The sequence below is a fragment of the Mustela putorius genome, unplaced genomic scaffold (assembly GCF_011764305.1).
Source record: "Mustela putorius furo isolate JIRA1106 unplaced genomic scaffold, ASM1176430v1.1 tig00003834_pilon_pilon_pilon, whole genome shotgun sequence".
NCBI lineage: Eukaryota > Metazoa > Chordata > Mammalia > Carnivora > Mustelidae > Mustela > Mustela putorius.
Window position 1 is genome coordinate 34,845,228 of NW_025421987.1, and position 15,212 is coordinate 34,860,439.

General features: G+C 37.3%; 1 protein-coding gene across 1 annotated transcript in view; it reads right to left on the minus strand.

Annotated features, from left to right (window-relative positions):
• MORC1 (MORC family CW-type zinc finger 1) overlaps positions 1-15,212 on the minus strand; it is a 183,062-nt gene that overhangs the window by 112,126 nt on the left and 55,724 nt on the right. The window contains exon 9 of the mRNA XM_004769143.1: positions 11,504-11,629. Within this exon, the coding sequence (XP_004769200.1) occupies positions 11,504-11,629 (126 nt within the window). The remainder of the gene's footprint in view (positions 1-11,503; positions 11,630-15,212) is intronic.

The following is a 15,212-nucleotide window of genomic DNA, read 5'->3' on the forward strand; positions in this document are numbered from 1 at the left end:
ATTAATCACATAACTAATCTGGTATGAATTGCTCATTTTAAATCTTTCTTTTTTTTAAAAAAAAGCAAAATTAAGGAGAGACTTTGAACAATGAAGTGATCCTTTAAAACTGCTATGAATTAAACTATTCAAACATTTTACAGACGCTGTGTTTACAGTCCTAGAAAGTAAAAGTGGCCCAGAAGGTGCCAACCACACATTAGTGCTTGATTTTAAACAATGAAGACCAACAGAGCATGTGCTCTCTTTGTAGTCTACATCAGAGACAACCTGGTCCCAGATGATCTGGGACATCTCAGATGATCCACATGCTTTCACAATTTAAATTTTACAAGTGTCCATAACAATTTTAGAAAGCTAACAAAGAAAGATATGTACTTGTGGGAATTCAGTGTAATGAATCTGACCATTGTCATAAGGAAAGAATTTTCGGTCAATCCCCATCCATAACCGGGAGTCTACTTCAGCCGGACACTTCTAATCTTCCTAATGGTGGACTCTTGCAGATAAAAACGCCTTTAAAAGCCAGAACAATGCACACCTGGAGGACAAGGAAGGGAATCTATCCAACTGTCTATTTCTCCTTCCTTGCATCTGAGGACAGGGGAATAGGATTCCCTCTATGACTAGGCCTCCAGTTCTTCAGGGGTTAGAACTCTTTCCAAACCCATCTCCCAAACTTCACTTTTACTTGACACTTCTGTCCACAATGCTAGGCTTCAGCCTTTGCCCTCCTACTGTTTCTGCTTTCTCTCTAAACCACCGCATTCTGCCACATTGTAGGCCTTCACTCTCCCTCCTCCATTTCAGCTTTTACCTCCCTGAATCTTTCCATCAATAAAACTGCATTCACATATTTGATGTTCGCTTAATACATAAAACAATTTATTGAATATTTTCTTCTGAAGGAGTTGAAAAAACTCAAGGTCAATGAGAATATTGAGGGAAATGAAAACTAAAACAATATAAATGTTTTGCTCCTCAGAATGGTAAAAATAAAAAAAGAAAATATTGTTAATAGCAAGTGCAAATTTGGAACCAGACAAAAGGGCACTTGGTGTAAGAATAAACTGGGTCTTCTTGGAGGGAAAATCAATGGCACACCCATTAAAATTAATGGTGTTATCTCTCTTCTTACTCAGAAATTTACTTCAGAAGTCCGTTCCACAGAAATAATGACATATTAGCATAAATACACATCTGTCCAATAGATGCCCAAGCATGTCCAGTTTAGCACTGTAACAATAAAAACTCTAAAAGTCCTAACTATATGCAACAAAGTTAAATAAGCCATAGAGTACTACATATTTTTTAAATGACAGAGAAAGGTCTCCAAGAGATAATTTGTAAGTGAAAAGAGCAAGCTGCATATGAATTTTTGTTTTAAAAAAGAATTCTATATACAAATGTGTTTTTGCACACACACATGTATGTGTGTAAATGTGTGTAAGACAATCTGGAAGAGTATTAAACTTCTAGCAGAGGTTCCCATCTGGGGAGACTATGGATTGGTAGAGCACAGAGTGAATGCCAACTGGCAAAGGGGGATTTTAGTTATTTGATTTTTCCCCAATAACCTAACTGTATTATTTGTATTTTTATTAATTTTATACTTTTAAGAGCAAAATAGAACTCTTCCCCCCAAGAGAAATAAAAATATGAAAACAAAGTGATTTTTAAGGTTTTATGTTACAGATGTATAGAGTAGAGCATAATAAAGCATCTTGAGTGAGTATTTCAATCATAACCACCTTCAGAAATTAAAACTTGTATTGGCCCTTACTAGTCACATATACAAAATTTGTGAAAGACATTTTGGCTAACACAAACTATGGTATTTTAAGTTTTTGAGTTGGTCAAACGACTACAAGTAAAGAAAACTACAGTTCCTAACTTTTATTGATGCAGAAAAAATTAGCCCATGGTTAATTATGTTATTGAATTCACAATCATAACTATTTCCTTTTTTAAAATTATGTGTTTATCTAGTTTAGTCATACTATGAAATAGCTATAGTCCTTAGTTATTCATCAAAACATGTAATGAAGCATGATCAAAAATTTTCTGGCCAGTAGAATGTTGATAGCTACACCTGGATGTTGAATGGACCAGCTTGTTCACAGTGGGTAGAGAGATCTCCACTCACCATCACTCTTCACCCCTACCCAGCATCTTCCCTATCATTCCTAAGATTGTGCTCAGGCAAAAAACTGAGAAGGCATCCATGACTCCCCATTTCCTCCCCACTCCACACCCAACCCATCATCAAGCCTTGCTGGCTCTGTCTTTACAGCATATCTCTAATCCAAACACTACTTGTGACTGCACTACTACCACTCCAACTCAGGCCACCTGTACCTGCAATACAGTAATGGTAACCTAGGTCATCTTCCTTCCTCCTTTCTTGTCCCATAAAATCAATTCTCCACTCAGCAGCCAGAATAATCTTTTTAAAACATAAATCAAGTAATGCTGCTTTTCCTCAAAACTCTTTACGCTCTCAATACAACCTCTTCTTGCCATGCTGCTCAAGGTCCTATAGGATCTGCTCCTATTTACCTCATCTCTTCCCCATCACAGGGCTCTAGCTACACTTGCCTTCTAACCCCTTATACTTACCTTTACAGTTACTCTCCTCTCTTCCTGGAGGCATCTTCCTGTAAAGTTCTGCATGACTCACTGCGGTATTCACCTTGCAAGACATCCTCTGACAGTAATTACCCCTGGTATTCATGCTTTGTGTGGTGCCCTCCTACACTGGCGCCAGGCTGGTCCATGTGACCAAAAGAACATGGCAGAAGTGATGGTATGTGGCTTTTGAAGCTAGGTTCTAAAAGATGGCAGTTTCTACTTTGTTCTCTTAAACTGCTCACTCTGGTAGAAGCCTGTCCCTTTGCCATGAGAACACTCAGGAAAACCAGTGCAGTGGTCCTTGTAAACAGGAACCCCCTCCCGCCAGCCATGTGAGTCAGCCAGCTGGGAAGTGTATCCTCTAGCTCCAATCAAGCCTTCAGCAAGCCCAGCCAAGATGTTTCAGCAACTTCATGAGGAAGTTGAAGATTAAAGCACCCAACAGAACCACTCTCCAATTACTGACCTATAGAAACTGAGGAATAACTAATGAGGAATTATTTTTATTAATAAGCCACTAAATTTGGGGGTGATTTATTATGCAAGAGTAGATAACATGTTCACTTTCTCAGTTTATTCAGCTCTCTGCTCAAAGGTTACTTACTTAGAACTAGCCCCTTTCCTTGATTTCCTATCTAGAACAGTTCTCCTCCTCCTCCTAGGTCTTTATTCCCTGCCTTACTTTGTTTCTTTTCATAGCCCTTAGAATTACCCATTATTTCACTTATTTTTTATTTATTGTTTGCCTATTATTTTTTTCTCCACTAGAATGTAAGGTTTATGAGGACAGAAATTTTCTGATGTTGTTTGACATTACCTCGCATAGGGTGGTTATTCCATCCACTTGGCACTATTCATTTGTACAGTAACAATTGATGTTTATTTGTGAATATGTTGAGAACTGCACTGAGCAGTTTCATGTTTAAAACAAAACGTATTTTTATTTCAATCCTCACAACAACCCTAAGTGGCAGAGGAGTTTCCAATGCACAGAGGGTAAGAGCCAGGCTCAAGGCATTGCCAAAGGTTAACAACTAGTAAATGACAAAATCAGAACTCAGATCCAGGTTTCGCTCATCCAGATTTTGTTTGCAACTACTACCATATACCAAAAGATTAAATAATTAAAATTATACAAATTCATGAAGGGACACATAAAATGCATAGTTTGCAAAAGAGATACTTTTTAAGTATTATTAGTTTGTTTAGGTGGGTGGGATGTGAGAGGGTAGGAAGCATGCCCCCAAATTGAAAGACCATCCAACAAGCATAGTATTGCAGAATGGTCAACAGCAAACTATAAATTTAGAGTCCCTGAATAACTTATAAAGAACCATGCCGCTCCTATGAAAGCAGAATGACTCCAATTCCATGTCATTTGGGCTCCTTTCCATGCTATGGGTCTTTGGCAAGACAGTTTCAATGAAGAATGAAGACTTTCAGATACTTTAGCCCTGTTTCCCTAAAAGAGCTTTCAGAAGTGACCACTTTACATCTGTCTTTAGACGTAATGTGCAGAGATACAATGCCTGCATAAATCTAAGAGCTATTAATCTTTCTACTAAAGCTGAAGAATTCAAAGCCAAAGAAAATCAGTACTGTCTGCTGTCTACAATCAAGTAACATGGCCATATATTAACTTGTCTGTACAATACAAATAAACAATATTTAATGCTTCAAGAAATACAGACTTATAAAACCTTTAAGTTGAAATAGATCTTAGAAATCACCTAGCTAAAATTCTTCCCAAACTAGTAACATCTACTATAATCTAGACTTGTCCAGGGAAATCTGTCCTCATCTTGGGTGGGATTGCCTTCTATTGTAAAAGAGTATAAACTTCTTTAATCTCATGCCACACTCATGGCCCTCTCTGAGTTGCTATACCTCATGCCATGTGTGTCTGGAGAAACTAAACTTGCTGTCCTGGACCCACTAGATTAGTATTCTGGCTAATAAATTTCCCAGCTGGACCAGACATTGGTTGGTGCTAAACCAGAAAAAGTTACATGAGGACCTAAACCCCTCTGGTGTGTCTTGTTCCTAAATTCTGTCCAATAGGGAAGTTTCAAATCTGAGGGCAGATAACCTACTCTCAGAGGGGCAAGTGCTAGGCACATAAAGCAGACACAGCTGTAACCAAAGCAACACTGGGATGTTGTTTCATTTCTCCAAAACATTCCTCCTGAAAACACTGAGTCAAAGGAGGCAGTGAGGCAGGTGTGACGGCTCTCTGTTAACTTGTCTTCTCTGAATATCCTTCTACTAAACATCAATGGAAAAAGGTAGTCTGTGTCTCTTCCTTGCAAAAATACCTAACACTGCCATCATACTGAGTTTGACTAACTCTGTCTTCAACTTCCATCCAGCTATCCAAGTTCTGCTCTCTGGAGTTCCAGGTATCACATGATAAGGCTAACACATGTTCATTCAGGCCCCTCTCTCTCTTCAAAATGATGGTCAGTTCCATCAATGACCCCCTGTCAAATAGTTAATTTCCTGTGAGCTAGTAAATCAATGTCCATCCCAAAGCATCCCCATCTGAACATGGCCCTCCAGGCATGGTATAGGCAGGAGGATATAGTTTATCAGTACTATCACGATCTTGTTCTGCTAAGTTCTACAAACATTTTTAACAACTCTGTCACACTATCAGCTTATCCTAGGCTTGTGGTCAACTAAGACATCTATGCTTTTTATTTCTTTTTTCCTGTAAAACCCTCTTAAGTCTATGCTTATATAATAGATCTTTTAAATCTAAACTCAGGACTGTAAATTAGTGATACCACATTTATCTTTTGGACTTCAGCTTTTTCATACCTTGTTTCAGTTATGCCTAATAGAAGATATTCCTCCCAGTTCAGGGTCTAATATGAATTCAAACATGTTTGTTTTTTATCTAAGTTACTGATAAAAAAATATTGAACATAATATGATCAAGGAAGGAAATCAATGATATGACAGCAAAAATTCCTATCCTAGTCCTCTTCTGAACTTGTTAGAGATCTTGGGGAAAAAGTAGCTAAAGCAACTGTAATTTTACCAAGAATAAAATGTAGTATTCTTTTTCTTGTTTGCTACAAAAATACAGAAAATGACTAACCACAAAGTACAGTAATGTATTCTTATAAATAATACTTCAGAGTTCATTTCTAGAAGTTTATTAGAGCCTGGGTGGACAAAGTATTTAATCACTTTTTAATACCTTTTACATGCCCCCACTTTGATCAAATAGGGTCATTTCCAGCTCTTAATTTGTTCTGATGCAGCCATGAGAGAGCTATAATGCCCTTCAAGAAAGAAAGGAAAGGAAAGGAAAAAGGAAAAAAGGAAAGAAAGGGAAAAGGAAAGGAAAGGAAGGGTTAACCCACTAGTGATGAGATAACATGGAGGAGCTGTACAATTTCTTACACAAAAATTCTCCCTCCAGAGAACCAGTGAGGGAAGTTATATGCAAGTAAATATAGCAGAGAGAGAGGTAAGTCTAAAAAGGACAAAGCCATAAAGGATTAAATCTGTCCATACCGTTAATACCAAATATCAGATTTGACAGTTTATCAGAACCCTAAGGGAAACTTCACAAAGGTGCAGACCTCCTTAAATAACTTTTATGAAACAAACGAAGCACTTATACTATCTCTATTTCCTAGTAACACATACCTGAGAATATAACTTTGAAAGGTGAATAAAAAATATACTAGAATGGGAAACAGTTATCACTCAATACCAGTAATTTAGGTACCTGACATTCAATTTACTATAATTCCCTGAGAAAATGAGACAATTCCACATTTTCCTTTGGCTTAAACCATTTTTTACCCAAACTCACTAAGAGAGAAGTAATCTAATTTGAAAAGATCACCTATATTGATTGATCCAAGAGACCCTTGGTACTTCCCAGAAGAATAAGACTGATGGAAAGGAAGCATTACTTTGATATGAACTGGGAAACAAGTAGGAGACTTATAAAGAAAATATTGGGCATGATACATTTCACTTTTCAACTATAATCTGCAGTATAATCAGAAATGAAAAGTAAAGCAGGGAGACAGTCCAAGATGGTAGCACAGGAAGATCCTGATCACCTCTACCCATGGATACACGGAAACTATACCTACACATAAAGCAATTCCTCCTGAAGAACAACAGCTGACTGAAAGAGCTTCTACACAACAAACAACAGAGGTGAAAAGGTGACAGCTTTCCATGTAAGATTAGGGACAAGACAAAGGTACCCACTCTCACCACCACTTTTATTCAACATAGTACTGAAAGTCCTAACTACAGCAATTAGGTAAGAAAAGGAAATAATTAGGAAGAATAATTAGGAAGAATAATTCCATAATTAGGAATAAAGAAGTAAGTCTATCACTAGTTACACGGTACTACACATAAAAAAAAAACAAAGAGATCATCAAAAAACTATTACAACTAATATACAATTCCATAAAGCCTCAAGATACAAAATTAGCATACATAACAGAAATTGGCTGTGTTTCAAAGGGAAAAAGAGGGAAAGAGAAAAACAGAGAGAGAGAGAAATCAAGAAATAGACTCTTGATATGATTGTCTGTTTTGTGTGTGTTGAGTTTGAGGAGTTCATTATAGATCCTGGATATCAACCTTTTGTCTGTACTGTCATTTGCAAATACTTCTCCCATTCCGTGGGTTGCCTCTTTGTTTTTTGTTTGTTTGTTTTTTTTTTTTTTGAGTGTTTCCTTTGCTGTGCAGAAGCTTTTGATTCTGATGAAGTCCCAAAAGTTTATTTCCACTTTTTTTTCCTTTGCCTTTGGAGACATATCTTGAAAGAAGTTGCTGTGGCTGATATCGAAGAGATTATTGCCTATGTTCTCCTCTAGGATTCTGATGGATTCCTGTCTCACGTTGAGGTCTTTTATCCTTTTTGAGTTGATCTTTGTGTACGGTGTAAGAGAATGGTCGAGTTTCATTCTTCTACATATAGCTGTCCAGTTTTCCCAGCACCATTTATTGAAAAGACTGTCTTTTTTCCACTGTATATTTTTTCCTGTTTTGTCAAAGATTAATTGTCCATAGATTTGAGGGTCCATGTCTGGGCTCTCTACTCTGTTCCACTGGTCTATGTGTCTGTTTTTATGCCAGATGGGAAGAAGATATGAACAGATACTTCTCCCATCAAGACATACAAATGGCTATCAGACACATGAAAAAATGTTCATCATCATTAGCCCTCAGGGAGATTCAAATTAAAACCACATTGAGATATCACCTTACACCAGTTAGAATGGCCAAAATTAACAAAACAGGAAACATGTGTTGGAGAGGATGTGGAGAAAGGGGAACCCTCTTACACTGTTGGTGGGAATGCAAGTTGGTGCAGCCTCTTTGGAGAACAGTGTGGAAATTCCTCAAGAAATTAAAAATAGAACTGCCCTATGACCCTGCCATTGCACTCCTGGGTATTTACCCCAAAGATACAGACATCGTGAAAAGAAGGGCCATCTGTACCCCAATGTTTATAGCAGCAATGGCCACAGTCGCCAAACTATGGAAAGAACCAACATGCCCTTCAACGGACGAATGGATAAGGAAGATGTGGTCCATATACACTATGGAGTATTATGCCTCCATCAGAAAGGATGAATATCCAACTTTTGCAGCAACATGGATGGGACTGGAAGAGATTATGCTGAGTGAAATAAGTCAAGCAGAGAGAGTCAATTATCATATGGTTTCACTTTTTTGTGGAGCATAACAAATATCATGGAGGACAAGGGATGTTAAAGAGGAGAAGGGAGTTGGGGTAAATTGGAAGGGGAGGTGAATCATGAGAGACTATGGACTCTGAAAAACAATCTGAGGGGTTTGAAGTGGCGGGGGGGGTGGGAGGTTGGGGTACCAGGGGGTGGGTATTATAGAGGGCACGGATTGCATGGAGCACTGGGTGTGGTTAAAAAATAATGAATACTGTTTTTCTGAAAATAAATCAATTGAAAAAATTTTTTAAAAAACCAGATATCCAAAAAAAAAAAAAAAAGAAAAGAAATAGACTCTTAACCATAGAGAACAAACTGATGGTTACCAGTGGGGAGAGGGGTGGGGGGTTGGATTAAAAATGTGATGGGATTAAGGAGTGCATTTGTTGTGATGAGCACTGGGCGATGTATGGAAGTGGTGAATTGCCAAATTGTACACCTGAAACTAATATAACAGTCTTAAATGGATGAATAAATAAATTGATTTTAATAAAAGAAATTGGCTGCAGTCCTATATGCTAATAATAAGCTATCAGAAAGAGAAATTAAGCAAACAATCCCATTTACAATTACACCAAAAAGAATAAACACCCAGGAATAAATTTAACGAAGGAGGTGAAAGACCTGTACTCCAAAGACTGTAAGGCACTGATGAAAGAAACTGGGAAAAAAAATAAATGGAAAGATATCTCAATGCCATAGACTGGGAGAATTAATATCATTAAAATGTTCATACTACAGAAAGCAATCTACACATTCAATGCAATCCTCATCAAAATACCAATGACATTTTCCACAAAGCTAGAACAAAGAATCCTAAAATTTGAATGGAACCACAAAGGACCCCAAGTAGCCAAAGCAATTTTTTGGGGAAAAAAAATAACAAGCTGGAGGTCATTCCTCCAGATTTCAGATATACTTCAAAGCTATAATAATCATAAAAGTTTGGTCCTGGCATGAAAACAGACACACAAGATCAATGAAGAGGAATAGAGAGCCCAGAAATAAACTCACACATATATAGTCAATTAATCTATGATAAAGGAGGAAAGAACATACAATGGGGAAAGTACAATCTCTTCAATAAATGGTGCTGGGGAAACTGGACAAATACATGTGGAAGAATGAACTTGATCACCATCTTATACCATATACAGACATAAATTCAAAATAGATTAGACTTGACCCTAAGACCTGAAACCATGAAACTCCTAGAAGATGGTAAGCTCTTTGGCACTGGTATTGGCAATATTATTTTAGAATAGTCTCAGCAAGCAAGGGCAAAAGTTTTAATAGTTATATTACTATAATAATTATTAATATTAATAAGTATTATTATTAAAAATCAATAAATGGATTTACATCAAACTAACTAAAAAGTTTTTGCACAGCTAAGGAAATCATGAGAAAATGAAAAGGCAACCTACTGAATGGGAAAAGATATTTTCACATCAAACAATTAATAACTAGTTAATATCTAAAATATATAAAGAACTTATACAACTTAGTATAAAAAAAAAACCTGATGAATGGATCTACAGGGTACTATGCTAAGTGAAATAAGTCAGACAAAGAAAGACAAATACCATATAATTCCATTCATATGTGAAATATAAAAAATAAATGAATAAACAAGAGAAAACAGAAACAGACTCACTGATATAAGAAACAGAATGTTGATTACCAGAGAGGGGAGAGGTGAAGGCAGGCAAAACAGGTGACAGGGATTAAGAAGGACAAGCTTCCAGTTATAAAATAAATTAGTAATAAGCATGTAATGTATACCATAGGGAATACAGTCAAAATATTGTAATAACTTTGTATGGTGACAGATGATAACTAGACTTATTCACAACATATGATTAAGAGATCTATAACTTTAATACTGATAGTAACATGAGTGATTGCAAAGCCCCAGGAAAGCCACTAATTTTTCATGAAAAAAAGACAACATAACAAATGTAGGTCTATTATAAAAAGTTAATGTAATATAGGGGAAGAAGCAGTGAATGTGAATTGGTAAAGAATCTGAAGCCAGAATATTTGAGCTCTTGTCCAGTTGTGACAGTTCCCTATCTCTGAAATGGTGATAATCAAATGTGACCCATAGAGTTACTGCAAAAACCAAACACAACAATGTGTGTAAGAAGACATATATATATATCAACAGCATACAAGCATTAAATGCTTCTCCCAAAAGATATTAAGCTCCTCAAAACTAGAACTTATCATTTTTATGCTTTGAACCTAGCACAATCTTAGGACTCATAGGAGACTCTGATAAATGTTTTGGTGAGTAAATGAATGACCATCCAGAAACAACACACACAAAGACTGTTCTGACTGCATGTGTAATTGGGAAAGATGAATTTTGTAATATGGAAATGTCATCTTAAAAAAAATTTATGCTGGTACAAACTTCCAGTTACAAAATAAGTCTTGGGGATGTAATGTATAGCACAGTTAACAATACTGTATTGCATATTTGAAAGTTTCTAAGAGATCTTAAAAGTTCTCATCACAAGAAAAATTTAATCTATGTGTGGTTATGTATATTAACTAGACTTATTATGGTATAATAAGTTTATGGTACAATAAGTTATTATGGTTATAATAAGTTATTTGGGTTATATGGGTATAATAAGTTATTATGATTATAATAAGTTATTGTGGTATAATAAGTTATATGGTATAAAAAAGTTTACACTAAAATACAAGTGAACCAAATTTGTAAGTATGTTCATTATACATATGAAATATACATACACATATATATGATTTAATAGTTCAAATATCTGTGTAAACAGAACACGTAAGTGAACTGTGATTTATTTAATGAACATCAAAATCAAAGCACCTAAGATGCAACGGAGTAAAAAATAAAATCATCCTTGGAATGATTCTCTAACTTCAGAGTGTTCATGGCAGTGTGTTGTTATTATGGCAAATATTATGGCAAAATATTTGTTACACATGATTACCCTTCAGCAAACCCTTCAGAAGCAGTCTCATTTATAAACCTTACTATCAAATTTTAAGATTCTTACTATCAAATCACTTTGACACGTTGAGGGAGAGGGGCATATTGATTTTATAAATAAAAACTCTATGAAGTTAATTGAAAGAAGGTGAGTTACCTGGGTCTGTAGAGGCAGTAACATAGATGTTTTGTTTTAACTCTTTTGGCCTGAATGAATATTCTCATCCAAGGTTCAAAATACAGAACCGACGTGTAGGCTCTGAATGACCATCTCTCTGGAAAACTAGAATAGAAACCATCAGGGAGATTCAAATCAAAACCACATTGAGATTCCACCTCATACCAGTTAGAACGGCCAAAATTAACAAGACAGTAAACAACATGTGTTGGAGATGTGGAGAAAGGGGAACCACCTTACACTGTTGCTGGGAATGCAAGTTGGGGCAGCCACTTTGGAAAACACTGTGGAGATTCCTTAAGAAATTAAAAATAGAGTTATCCTATGCCCCTACAATTTCACTACTGGGTATTTACCCCAAAGATACAGATGTAGTGAAAAAAAGGGCCATCTGTACCCCGATGTTCATAGCAGCAATGGCCATGGTCGCCAAACTGTGGAAAGAACCAAGATGCCCTCCAACGGACAAATGGATAAAGAAAATATGGTCCATATATACAATGGAATATTATGCCTCCATCAGAAAGGATGAATACTCAACTTTTATAACCACATGGATGGGACTAGAAAAGATTATGCTGAGTGAAATAAATTAAGCAGAGAGAGTTGATTATCATATGGTTTCACTTACTTGTGGAGCATAAAAAATAACACAGAGGATATTGGGAGATGGAGAGAAGGGAATTGGGGAAAATCAGAGGGGGAGATGAACCATGAGAAACTGTGGACTCTGAGAAACAAACTGAGGGTTTTGGAGGGGAGGAGGATGGGAGGTTGGGTAAGCCTGGTGGTGAGTATTATGGATGGCACGTATTGCATGGAGCACTGGGTGTGGTACATAAACAATGAATTTTGGAACACTGAAAAAAATTAAATTAAATTAAAAAATATATATATCAAAGGGCACAGTGTAGAGGCTGCACCAGCAAATCTTGCAACACTCACATACCTCATTAAGAAGGACTCTAAATACAAAGGGCAGCATAAATCACCTCCAATTTGATTATAACTGAATTTTTGTTGGCAACTAATACTAAGCAGACTTATACCAGCAATAGAAAACCCACTTCCCATTACAGCTATTGGATCAGAAGGGCAAAACCAAGTCAAACAAAATTATCCCCCTGCTCAAACATAACAAAACAACACAACAACGACAAAAAAATCTAGGCTCCCATGAATAAGAAACATTTCCATGGAGTTACTGTAAACAGAGAAATACAATAAAAATGTTTCATTTGCATTGGAAGTTATGAACAATAAATACAAAACTTCGTTCTGTAAGTGCAGTTAAGTATTAAGTGTTTATGGCCAGCTGCAGGGAGAAGTCTGACAGAATGGTAAGTGAGAGGATAAAGGAGAAAAAATAAAGGACGGAAAGGCAATAAAGTGGGAGCAGACACAACGTAAATAGCCTTATGAAGAAAGCTACCCTTGTAAAACTGCACGTTGCTGGGAAATCATTGTGTTGCCATATACTAACTCCAGGGACCTCCTATATCAGAGTCCATTTATGAACTGTAAATCCTCTCCAATTAGATGAGAAATAAAGATCAAAAACAAGCTCAGCTGTGCTGTGAAAGTAGCACTCTTTACCTACTAGACCCCAGAAGAGTCTTCTATGAAGGGCTACAAGGTCAAATAGAAAGCAGGGAGCCCTACGCCCACCATGTTGACAGTCCTACCACAGTCTAAAGGGAGACAAAGATGATGGAAACAGAAAGCCTGCCTAAGGGTGGGGGTGAGGGGTAGGGGGGGGCGGCTCAACTGAGTGGCAGACCACTACCAGTTACTCCATAAGAGAGGGCAGAGCTCCAAGGAATTTACCTAATTGAAGATAAGCCTATAAGAAATCCCAGCATTTCCTGGATGGTCATAAGTTGTTTCAGGACTTCTTTTTTTTTTTTTATTTTTTTATTTTTTATAAACATATATTTTTATCCCCAGGGGTACAGGTCTGTGAATCACCAGGTTTACACACTTCACAGCACTCACCAAAGCACATACCCTCCCCAATGTCCATAATCCCACCCCCTTCTCCCAAACCCCCTCCCCCCAGCAACCCTCAGTTTGTTTTGTGAGATTAAGAGTCACTTATAGTTTGTCTCCCTCCCAATCCCATCTTGTTTCATTTATTCTTCTCCTACCCACTTAAGCCCCCATGTTGCATCACCACTTCCTCATATCAGGGAGATCATATGATAGTTGTCTTTCTCTGCTTGACTTATTTCGCTAAGCATGATACGCTCTAGTTCCATCCATGTTGTTGCAAATGGCAAGATTTCATTTCTTTTGATGGCTGCATAGTATTCCATTGTGTATATATACATCTTCTTGATCCATTCATCTGTTGATGGACATCTAGGTTCTTTCCATAGTTTGGCTATTGTGGACATTGCTGCTATAAACATTCGGGTGCACGTGCCCCTTTGGATCATTACGTTTGTATCTTTAGGGTAAATACCCAGAGTGCAATTGCTGGGTCATAGGGCAGTTCTATTTTCAACATTTTGAGGAACCTCCATGCTGTTTTCCAGAGTGGCTGCACCAGCTTGCATTCCCACCAACAGTGTAGGAGGGTTCCCCTTTCTCCCCATCCTCACCAGCATCTGTCATTTCCTGACTTGTTGATTTTAGCCATTCTGACTGGTGTGAGGTGATATCTCACTGTGGTTTTGATTTGTATTTCCTTGATGTCGAGTGATATGGAGCACTTTTTCATGTGTCTGTTGGCCATCTAGATGTCTTCTTTGCAGAAATGTCTGTTCATGTCCTCTGCCCATTTCTTGATTGGATTATTTGTTCTTTGGGTGTTGAGTTTGCTAAGTTCTTTATAGATTCTGGACACTAGTCCTTTGTCTGATATGTCGTTTGCAAATATCTTCTCCCATTCTGTCAGTTGTCTTTTGATTTTGTTAACTGTTTCCTTTGCTGTGCAAAAGCTTTTGATCTTGATGAAATCCCAATAGTTCATTTTTGCCCTTGCTTCCCTTGCCTTTGGTGTTGTTCCTAGGAAGATGTTGCTGTGGCTGAGGTCGAAGAGGTTGCTGCCTGTGTTCTCCTCAAGGATTTTAATGGATTCCTTTCGCACATTGAGGTCCTTCATCCATTTCTTTTAATGGTTTAAAAAGAAGCTCTTTTCTTTTTTTTTTTTTTGAATCATTTATTTTTGAACTTTTTTTTCATTTATTTATTTTCAGCATAACAGTATCATTATTTTTTCACCACACCAGGGCTCCATACAATCTTTGCCCTCTATAATACCCACCACCTGGTACCCTGACCTCCCACCCCCCGCCACTTTAAACCCCTCAGATTGTTTTTCAGAGTCCATAGTCTCTCATGCTCTTTTCAAGTAAGACTTGAGTGGAATTTCCCAATAAAAAATATATAAAAGTATCTGGTTCATGGCAGGTATTCTACAAATACTAATGCATCTTTAACATGGCCAGAGAGGCTGTCTGTACTATGGTGCTACACCATAGTACTGTGCAAGTACATCATAAGCTGCCCAATCAAATACATCCTCACCTGTTAGAAGAGAAAGGAAAGGGGGTCTGGGTGGCTTGGTTAAGCAACTGCCTTTGGCTCAGGTCATGATCCCAGAGTCCCTGGGTAGAGTCCTGTGTCGGGCTCCCAGCTCAGCGGGTAGTATCTTCTCCCTTGACCCTCTCCCCTCTCCTGCACA